This window comes from Ovis aries, chromosome 10 (genome assembly GCF_016772045.2).
Source record: "Ovis aries strain OAR_USU_Benz2616 breed Rambouillet chromosome 10, ARS-UI_Ramb_v3.0, whole genome shotgun sequence".
Taxonomy (NCBI): Eukaryota; Metazoa; Chordata; class Mammalia; order Artiodactyla; family Bovidae; genus Ovis; species Ovis aries.
In genome coordinates this window covers 21552713-21563838 of record NC_056063.1, presented here as the reverse complement: position 1 = coordinate 21563838, position 11126 = coordinate 21552713, and the positions used below count along the sequence as shown (strand labels likewise).

At 47.6% G+C, this 11126-nt stretch overlaps 1 protein-coding gene across 4 annotated transcripts in view; it reads left to right on the top strand.

Annotated features, from left to right (window-relative positions):
- Positions 1-713: 713 nt before the first annotated feature.
- The window catches only part of DHRS12 (dehydrogenase/reductase 12), a 42801-nt gene continuing 32388 nt past the window's right edge, over positions 714-11126 (top strand). For 3 of the 4 annotated variants that reach the window (XM_042254764.2, XM_015098087.4, XM_060394376.1), the window contains exon 1: positions 714-813. In XM_042254764.2, coding sequence (XP_042110698.1) covers positions 758-813 — 56 coding nt within the window. In that variant the 5' untranslated portion in view covers positions 714-757. Of the gene's footprint in view, positions 814-8426; positions 8571-11126 lie in introns of all 4 variants that reach the window. The other variant, XM_042254763.2, reaches the window with a different exon arrangement.

Below are 11126 nucleotides of genomic sequence, written 5' to 3'. Positions count from 1 at the left end.
CACTGTGTTTATTTGGCCTCGGGGGATTAGGGAGGCGTATGAAGATTTGAAAGTGATAAAGGGGCCCTTCCTGACATTACATGACGTTGCAGAACTGTGGCAAAAGCCTGCACTTCGGAGACAGGCTCACCTCTCAGGAGGGAGAGCCAGTCTGCCTTGCCCCAGGCGGGTCTCTGTGCGCACCTCACACACTTATTGCGTCTGCTGGTGAGCACTGTCCCTCCGCTTAGTTACTGCGGGTATTTCGCGAAATAAGATAGGTGGAAATTTAGAAAATACTAGTTTTTCAGTAACCCTTAGGCTAAAACCCATCAGATGGAGACATCTTTTCAGTATCAGTAAGCCTCCTCGTTTTGAGTCCACACGATTTTCTAGGTCATCAGATTCGAGGAGGTGTGTTGCGGTGCCAGCTCTGCGTCCCAGTGATACCCAGCTGGCAGGTAACCCCCAACAGGTACTGACGCCGGCTTCCACCCCCATGAGGACCTCCCTGCAGGGTCTGCCCTCCCTCCCCGCTGCCTTCTGAGGCCCAGGCCGGAGTGGGGCGCTCTCCAGAGCCGCGGCAGGGCAGGGCTGGGGCGTGGGGTCGGCGTTCCGCATCGTACAGAGACCCGGCCGCGTTCCCAGTGGGGACCAGCCCCGGAGGCCGTCGCGTTTACATAACTGCGATGATGTAACCGCTGGCGGGCCCGGAAGGGCGGGGCGGGGGCCCGGGAGCGCGGGGCCGCGGGACTCTGCGTGCGGCGCCCGGCCCACCATGCTCCTCTACCGCAGCGCCGCGTGGTTCGCCAAGGGGCTGCGCGAATACACCAAGTAAGGGTGCGCGGGGTACCGCGCCGGCGCCCGGGGCCCGGGGGCGGGCAAGCCGGCCGGCGGTCACGCGGCCCGCCTCGGCGCGGGCAGGCGGGATGAGCGGGAACGCGCCCGCGACTCCCCCGCGATCACTCGGACCCACCGAGCGACGGAGGCGCTTGCCTGCTGGCAGCCCACCTGCTGCAGCCGCCACCCAACCCAGGGGCGCTCTTGGGCCCGGCGCCCGCCCGAGGGGCGGGGCTGGCCTCCGGGGGCGCGGCTTGTACTCTCGGGGCCCCACCCACTGACGTCAGGCGGCCCAGGGGTCTGCGAGCCTTCTGGGCGTTGCCTGGACGACCCGCTTGGGCGTGCTCTGGTTCTTGTCTCTTTGGGGCTGTTTTCGGCGTCTGAAGGGGTTAGCTCTAAATTGCTAGTTGAGATTCCGCCTAGTACTTTCCTTGGTGTGTTTTTGTCCTTACTAATAAAATGCGGCTTGTGGACTGTGACCGCTCCCTCCAGCTGGAACATTCCGGGCACGAGTTTCAGGGCGGGTGTAGACCACGCGTCCAGTGTGAGCTTGTTGAACATTGCTTGATGGTCCCCGCCACCCCCGCCCCCCGCCATCGCCCCGTGATCACCCTAGCTGTGCCGCAGTCGACCCGCCCCCTCACTGTGGTCTTTGAGGGGTGGCAACTTCTGGGAGGTGGAGAGGTGGTTTTTAATCTTAGAATTAGTCTCTTCCAGTGGTTCTCATCCCTATTTGAAACCAGAAATCACCAGCAGAAAATTGTTGAGAATATCAACTTTCAGGCCCTCCCAGTGGACATTTTGATTCAATTGATGTGCACTGGGGCCTAGATTGATATTTTATTAAAAAAAAATCCTGCAGGTTCTTCTCTTATGCAACCCTCTTCTCTAAGAGACTTCCTCTCTTCCCTGCCTTAAGAGTTTTATCAGTATTTTTATCAGTTCCAAAGGCTACCTGGGAGAAGGCAATGGCAGCCTACTCCAGTACTCTTGCCTGGAAAGTCCCATGGACGGAGGAGCCTGGTAGGCTGCAGTCCATGAGGTCCCAAAGAGTCGGACACGACTGAGCGACTTCACTTTCACTTTTCACTTTCATGCATTGGAGAAGGAAATGGCAACCCACTCCAGTGTTCATACTTGGAGAATCCCAGGGATGGCGGAGCCTGGTGGGCTGCAGTCTATGGGGTTGCACAGAGTTGGACACGACTGAACCGACTTAGCAGCAGCAGCAGCAAGGCTACCTGGGCAAATTTCCATCGTCCCAGGACTCCAGGCATCATTCCAAGGGGAGACAGCTGCTGTTCCTCCCTTCTCGGCTTGCAGAAGTGTTTTTGAACAAGTGCAGACCCTCCTTAGGGGCAGTGCTGCAGAAAATGTGGGAAATGTTACTGAGTCCAAGCTCAGTCTCCTCGCTATACACAGGCCAGTTAACAGAGAAAATGTTGAGGCAAGGAATACGACTTTTATTGTGAAAGCCAACAGATCGAGAAGGTGGCAGACTAAAGTCTCAAAATAACCACCTTGCTGTGCGTCTGGATGTGAGGTTCTTGTACAGGATAGAGAGCGGTTAGAGTTGAGGAAGTAGTGACCATTATCTTGTATGTATCTCCTGGAATGGCCAACCTCAGGGAAGGGATGTGTTCCTTCAGGCAGAGGGGCAGGGTTCCCTGAGGCAGGTCATTATGTAGGATTATAATAACTAAAGCAATGTAAAACAAAGGTTAAAGTCAAAGAAACAGATCCATCATGGAGTCAGAATTGGCTCTTCCCTGCAATATTTCCCACTAGCATTGTCCCTTCAACAATCTTGGAGAAAAGAGGGTGACGACTGTGCTAACTGCTTCATCAGATGGATCTTTCGGGGAGTGTTCGCAGCCATCCATGCCAGTTGCCAGTGTTCCAGATATTGAGATTTGTCTTTATCCGTTCCTCTTTGGAAAATGTCCACTTTACATCTGTAGCATACTGAACTTCAAACCCAGAGGCAGCATCTTAAGTTTAGGAATTTAGGGCTTTTCTATGTATGGGAAGATGCAAGAGTCAGGGCTCTTTAAAATTATTTCCTTGATATGTACCCTCAGGTATCTGGGGCAGTTAATCCTGTGTTTTCATAGGCTGAGTTTCCTCAGGGCTCATTGGCTCATGTTGGAAGCCCCCAGTTGCAGATGACTGATACGGCAGGAAATATTCCATTTCTCAGCTCCTCCCCTCTTCGTCAGGAATTTGACCAGTATTTGGGAGACAGTTCATGATCAAATCTTGTCCCACGGCGCTGGAAGGCTCATTCCAGATCAGGAAAAAATTCTTTGATATGCCATTCTAGCTGCTAAATTTCAAAGTCGACCCCCATCAATAAGGAAAGATTCTCTGGATCTTGTGCCTGATTACGATCCAGGAGACGTTTTCCCTCCCATTGCTTCTTCCCATACTTAGAATTACACTATTGCAACGATTCTTATGTTTTTAGCCATGTAAGTTTTGTTCAAGGCCTGATTACACACTGGGTATTGTAAGAGACAACAATCTTATAAATTAGACAAGATATAAGTAATGCAGTTGGTGAAATTGACAATGACAGTGCATCAAGGAGGCACAAAGCACAAACAATTAGAAAACAAAGACCAAACTAGAACCATGATTAATTAGTTTAAGGGGAGGATTTTCCTTACCCCTGGGAAACAGATTTAAACCCGAAATTTTCTCTATATAGAAACCACAAAAACTGTAACCATATCTACCAGTTCACTCAGTTCCCCTGTAACTAATCCTTTTTGTTAACAGCTTTATGAAGTCATTATAATTACTTGCATTTATCCAAAAGTCCTTTTTATAAATCTTCTTGAAGGGGAGGCATTTTTGCAATGGCAACAAAGTGAAATCATAACTTTCTATAATAACAAAAAGACTTAAAAAGCCAGATTTAAAGCACCTAGGTTACTGCTGTTACATGCCACACTTTCAGATAATAACCAGAATTACGACGATAATACTTTAACAGGACACATCAAAATTTCATATAATCTCTAGAATATCATTTACCATAAAATATAACCTAAGAAGATTTATTACTCATTTGATAAGACTTTCCATTGTAATTTAACATACCAAATGAACCTAATAAGTTTAATGTTTCTTTGGGGTGTTTCAAAGGCCCTTTGAAGCATCCCAAAGTTTACCTAGAGGTCAAAGAAACTGTTATAATTTGATTTGGTAAGTTTTGTCAAAACATCAAAAGGGTATTAAAACACAACAGGATTATAAGTCACTGTGAAACAATAGTTATTCACTTAGCCAAAGGAACAATAAAAGATTTCAAAGGCAAATGCAGAGTAGATCACTTAAAAGGTAAAGAACTTAAAATCTGTTATCAAAGGTAGTTTGACATCTTAACAAAACTTGTCTAACAGAGAAAAGCCAAATTCTGTTCTCATTTCAAGATTTCAGCCCTGAGTTGGGTACAGCAATGTGATACCCATCAGTCTACAAAAGAGGTCAGATTAAAATTGGGTTTCTGGCAGATGGAATAAATCAAGTTCACTTGTCTAGATGGCTAAACTGTTTTTACTAATGTTTATGGAAAGCAAGTCCAAATTACTCTCTTTCAAAATTTGCATTTTAAAAAGATGGTGGAGATAAGGGCTCCCATGAAGACCAGGTAGAACATTTGCTAAGATAAAATTTTTTCTCAGGATAACTTCATTTCCCCTTTATAATACTTTGTAGTTCTTGTTTAATTGCTATGTTGTATTAATACTTACAAACTTCCTCTTAAGATAACAGGGAAGGTCTTGGGAGTGGTAAAAGGATTAGTGGGTTTTGGATTCTTTTTTGGAACCATCCTTGTGGTCCTAAAACAAGGACAGTTTTCTTTTTTTCTTTTTTCTTCAAAGAATTGGGTGGCTACCTGAATGATATTGAAGGACTGACATACTCATTTACCTATGTTGGAGAGTTAGCTTGGAGGAGAAGGTCTCTTCCAGAATTCCTGCTAGGCTCTAAATATCAGCTATGGCTAGTTTACTAAGACCCATGGCTTTCCATTTTGGTAATCTATTTACAAACACTTTTGAGGATCTTCCCTAGATTTCAGCCAGTCATTTAAAACTTCCCAAGGGAGTGGAACCTTAGAGGAAGTACTCCCATTTTAGCTCAAGCAGTTAGTACTAGAAGTCTTTGTGCTCAAAGTAACCAAGTCAGACCAAAACCTTGCCAGCCAGAAAGTCACCTTCAGAGTCAAATGGCAAAACTGCCCCAGATGTGACCTCCTAGTCCCACTAGGCTTGTGACCCTTGTCCAAAGCACCTTATTTCCCTTCACAGGGAGAACACCTCAAATTTGAGCCAAAGCCCACCAAATGGAGCTGAAGCTTCCCAAGTTGGAGCCATAGTCCCCAAATGTACGAGATCAAAAAGGCCCTGGTGGGACCCTGACGTCAAGCTGTTCTGGGGAAAGGTTACTTGAGCCTTTAATTTACAAAGGAGAGTGGTATCAATTAGAGTCAATCAGTTTGTTCCCCACTGTCGGCATGACCTGGGCTCCTGTCTTAGTCTAGGGCCATCTCTTCTCCAGTGTCCTTCCTCCCTGCAGCAGGCATGTTCTTCCTTCCCCAGTGGCGGCCTACCTTTAGGTTTCATATGTGCCCAGTTGTTCAGCCGTGTCTGACTCTTTGCCACCCCATGAACGGTAGTCTGCCAGGCTCCTCTATCCATTGACTTTTCCAAGCAAGAATACTGGAGTGGGTTGCCGTTTCCTTCTCTAGCGGATCTTTCTGACCCAGGGACTGAACCCGCATCTCCTACGCTGGTGGCAGGTTCTTTACCACTGAGCCACTGCGAGCCCTCCTTAGGTTACTCAGTCTTAGTGCTGCTACCAGAAAACCTGTATTCCGTTTTGCATCTCCTTGCTTCTGTCATTGTTCCCTGCTGTTGAATACTTGTAAGAACAACGTCTACTAACTGAGAAGGATTCATTTCAAACACACTATCTAATTTCTGTAATTTTTTAATCTCTGGAGCACTTTGCCTGATGAAGGCCATATTTATCGTCCTCACATTCTCAGGGGCCTCAGGGTCTGTATCTGTGTAGCACCTATAAACTTGATAAATCCTTTCTAGAAACTGTGATGGATCCTCAGTTGGTTTTTGTTTTATCTCTCAAATTTTATTTTAAGCTCTTTCATCTTCCCCGTTGTGTACCCCGTTGGGTTTTCTCTCAGACCTCTGCACAATAAGGTGGTTAAGTCCTCTGACTCCTTTTTCTCCTGATGCAATAGCATAAATGCTTCTGTGTATGGAATCTCATCTCTTTTGCCTGCTCTTTTGCAAAACACTTCTAACTGTGAGATCGCCTAATAGTTGAGTGAGCCATTCAGGGTCCGTTGCTCTTCTGATCCTAACATATATTAGGTCCACACCCTATTATAGCAGCATAGTCATAGGCTTACAGTTATATTTTGCCCGTTTATCCAATATATACCCAAATGGGCTCTCCTTCAAGATAGTTGGAGTAATTCCCATTTATAGATGGAATACTTCCCATTTTTAAAAGTATGACCACACCACAACACAAAAGATGAATAGCAATTCCAATATAAAAAATACCACAAAAAAATTGCAGCATTGATACACCAACAGATTGACCCCCAACTCCCAAACTTACCCTACGAATTAAATAATTCCAACTAGGGTAGACTTACCCCACAAGAACTAGTTCCCCAATAAACTGGTTCCAACTGAGCAGGTTCCCAGCTCAGGTAAATAAACGTATCCTACAGAACAAATGAACTAATTCCAACTAGGATAGGCTTACCCCCACGAGAACTAGTTCCCCAGTGAACCAGTTCCAGCTCAGGTACAGTCCAACAACAATTCCCCTCCCCAACAGGGTACTCCAACCAAAGAGGCTTGTCCCCTAAAGGAAAAGCCCAAATTGAGGTGGGGGTATGTTTCCAGTGTGCACACTGGAGAGACTTACCCTACAAAATTTAGTCCCATCAACGTCAGTTTCTTGCCTCAACTGCCAGGCACTGGGGAAGCTGGTGCCACATCAGGAAATCTTGATGGGAAGATCCTCAGGACAAATGGTTCCAGCAGCTGCTAAAGCCTTGCCCCAGTATTCCCTGATTCATAGCCGGGGCCAGGTAGCCACAAGCAGCAAGGCTTCTGGGCTGGCTAAGCCAAATCTGAGTCCGCTTGCAGTCTGCTTGCCAAGACAGGCCCACTAACCAGGTGTTGAGGCAAGGAATACAGTTGGAAAGTCTAGCTGACAGAGAAGAAAGCAGACTAATGTCTCAAAATAACCATCTTGTCTGGGGTCTGGGTGTGAGGTTCTTTTATAGGACAGAGAAGGGGAGGAGCTGAGGAAGTAAAAACCATCATGCAAATATCTCCTGGAAGGAGGTATGTGTTAATCTCTTCAGGCAGAGGGGCAGGGCTCCTTGTATAATTTAAACTACAACTATAAGGGCAGGTCATAATGTATGATTGTAACAAGAGCAATGAGAAAGGAAGGTTAAAATCAAAGAAACAGATCTATCAAGGACTCAGAATTGGCTTTTCTTTGCAACAGTGTAGCTGTCAACCCTGACCCACTGAATTTAGGTGAATACAGTGGCCGCCTCTTTCTTTCAAAGGGGTACTTGTCTTGACCACCATTTGCAGGATCTTTCCAGGTTATACAGAATGCAGCATGAAGAGCTTGAGTCAGCTTCCTGCCCCATGGAAAAGGAGACTTCTGAAAGTCTCTCCCCAGACTCTTTTGTGGGGTTCAGTTCAGTTCAGTCGCTCAGTCGTGTCCGACTCTTTGCGACCCCATGAATCACAGGACGCCAGGCCTCCCTGTCCATCACCAATTCCCGGAGTTCACTCAGACTCACGTCCATCGAGTCAGTGATGCCATCCAGCCATCTCATCCTCGGTCGTCCCCTTCTCCTCCTGCCCCCAATCCCTCCCAGCATCAGAGTCTTTTCCAATGAGTCAATTCTTTGCATGAGGTGGCCAAAGTACTGGAGCTTCAGCTTTAGCATCATTCCTTCCAGAGAAATCCCAGGGCTGATCTCCTTCAGAATGGACTGGTTGGATCTCCTTGCAGTCCAGGGGACTCTCAAGAGTCTTCTCCAACACCACAGTTCAAAAGCATCAATTCTTTGGTGCAGGGGTGTAAGCTTAGGTGGTTTTCCCTGCTGTTGTGCATTTTGTAAATTGGAGGGAAAGACAATACCTTACTTTGATTCCAATGAGAGTCTGTAGTTTGGGTTTACAATGCTTTTTCTTAGCACACCAGGATTTTTATAAAGCTTCCTTATATTGGGCCCCTAGGCAGCAGGATCTAGTCACAGTTTCCTTAACTTTGTCTGAACCTAAGAATTACCAGGGGCAATTAAAAAGCAACTCACTTGTAAGCACCTAGCAGGTGTGGATGGAACCTTAGCAAATTCCATACTGGGTAAATTGGGGGAAGCGTGCCGAGGACCTTGCCTCCTGGTGACTCTTATATTCAGGGGTTCAGGAAACACTAAGTACAGTGATTGCTCAACTCGAATCAGTCTCCTGTAGGGCGTGTGAAACCACTGATTGCTGGGCCTCACCTTGGAATTTCTGGCTCTGTAGAAAGATTCCCAGGTGATGTTGATGTTGCCTGTCTGGGGACCACTCTTCTGAGCACCACTGGTGAGGCTGAGCCCCACTCCTAGGCTCAGTGGAGAGAGCATGGAAACCCCTGTGGGCTTTATCACCTACCATCCCATGGTTTGGGTAAGTCATTTACCTCTCTCTGCATCTGAAAAATAAGAACTGATATGAGGAGTTTATAAAAATAAAAAGAGAGGGCAGGAGGATAAGAAAAAACCTAAATCTTATTAACAGCGGATTGGATCAGGGTGAATCAGGGTGGATCAGGGTGGAATCCCAGTGTTGAGGACAGAGGACAAAGGGAGTTATGACATGTCCTGTAGGCCAGCCTGGCTCCACCCACTTGGCAGCTGGCTCACAGCCTAGAGTTTGAGGAAGACGTTTAATCCACAGGAGCCACCCTCAGCAAACCTTACTCCCTAATAGGATCAACGTGGTAACCAGATGCTAGAGTCTCCTCTAGCTGTGTGGGAGAAAAGCCCCTCAGCTTCCTGCAGGGGAGGAGGGGGCCTGGGGCCTAGTCCCTGTGGGGCATTTACCTGGGGTGTGTTCTCTGTGGCCTGCTCTTCTTGAAAGCTCTCTCTCCTGCTCCACCAGTGCCTTCGCCTGCTGGGCCCCTGTCACTGACTCCCTGATCCTGGTTCTTTCCAAGAAACCTCTTTTCCTTTGCAAGAAAATCTTTTCACAGTGATTCTGGGACGTCCACCCGGGAGGCAAACAAATCTTCCAGCTTCATCTTTGGTTATAGTTTAAGTTATTCTAAGTCCCTAATGATTTGAGGGACTAGTGGGTGAGCAGGGGAGGGGAGGGGCAGGGGAGCAAGCAAATAAGCTTAGTTTTGAACATGAAAGATATTAATATTATTATTAATACTAGTGACAATAATAGCAACTATTGTGTTGTTTAGTAGCTAAGTCATGTCCGACTCTTTTGCAACCCCATGGACAGTAGCCCACCAGGCTCCTCTGTCCATGGGATTCTCCAGGCAAGAATACTAGAGTGGGTCGCCATTTCCTTCTCCAGGGGATCTTCCTGATCCAGGGATCGAACTCATGTCTCCTATATTGTCAGGCAGGTTCTTTACCACTGAGTCACCTGGGACTGAGTTCTTAACTTATAGATGCTTTACGTAATTATCTCACCTACGCTGCCCAAGAAGTAGCTTCTGTGAGAAGCTACTTTGTGCAGATGAAAAGACTGGAGCCCAAAAGGGTTAAAACAACACATGAGACGGCACAGCTGTTAGGAGGCAGAGCTGAGATTTAAATCCAGGTTGTTGGATCCAAAGCCTTTATGATTGAGATTACGTTCAGTTTCAAGTCGGCCTTTCAGGAAGCCTTGGAACACTTAGAAGTCTTGCTTGCCCCACTAAGTGGGCTGCTCACAGCCGAGGCGATGAAAAGCTGCCCTGGATGTCTGGAAGAGTTCCAGATGGTGAGAACAGCAGCAATAACATTCTTCTTGGTCTCTTGACTGTGAGACCAGGGCCAATGACAGCCCCTGTGGCAATGACTTCAGACCAAACCTGAGCTCATAAACATTCTTTGGCCCTTTTCACCAGTGTCCAGGCATGTAGTTGGCAGTTGTGCTATCCTAGGGTGTGGGGCAGGAGACCAGCTGCTGGCAGTCTGTGCATAAACAGGGCATGGGAAGGGCACCAGGCACCTTCCAGAACCTTCAGGGGAAGAGTTGCATTTTATGTTGCAGAGAATCAGCTCTTTGGGCGAGAGATACAGGCTGAGACCCCCAGCCTGCCAGTCTGTGGGGAGAGCTCTGACCTCAGGGTCTCCTGCCGATCTCTCTCTATTCCACCAGCCGATTCTGTAACCAGGAAATATTGACTACTAGGACAGTCAAGGACTTCCTTGGTGGCTCAGAGGTTAAAGCATCTGCCTGCAATGCAAGAGACTCGGGTTAGATCCCTGGGTTGGGAAAATCCCCTGGAGAAGGAAATGGCAACCCACTCCAGTATTCTTGCCTGGAGAATCCCATGGAGAGAGGAGCCTGGTAGGCTACAGTCCACGGGGTCGCAAAGAGTTGGACACGACTGAGTGACTTCACTTTCACTTTCAGGACAGTCAAGGTAGACGAGGAATCTCAAAGAGCAGAGAGAGGCAGTTGAAAAATTCGGATTTCTTTATCTCTTCATTTTACTTATTTATTTTGGCCACACCATGCAACATGCAGGAACTTAGTTCCCTGACCAGGAATCAAACAAGTGCCCTCAGCATTGGGAGCATGGGCTCAACCACTGGACCATCAGGGAAGTACCCCCCCCCCCCCAAGAGTTGTTTCTGACCAATATGATGCCTTTGGGCCAGTTGGAAAAAGCCCCTCCTTCTCATTGTGCCTTGCTGTCATCCGGCAGAAATTGTCCTGATGCAGATACAGATGGGCCACCATTATGACCTGAACGGCGCCCCCTCGCGGTGTGGCCCTGAAGGAGCCTTGCTTCCTCTAAGGGGTGCAGCCCTCACGTAACTGCACCTGCCCCTCCTCATTCCCAAATTGCGCGTCTCCCCACTTTGCTGGGGCCCTTCTATGCCTGGGGAGCGACACCCGTCCCGGGGTGCAGCGGTCATGATGCTCTCGGTCTCCTGAGCTCCTCTCCACTTGCCCCAACGCTGGGGAAAGGCCAAAAGATAAAAATAATAAAACCTATCCAAGAATGTTTTAAGG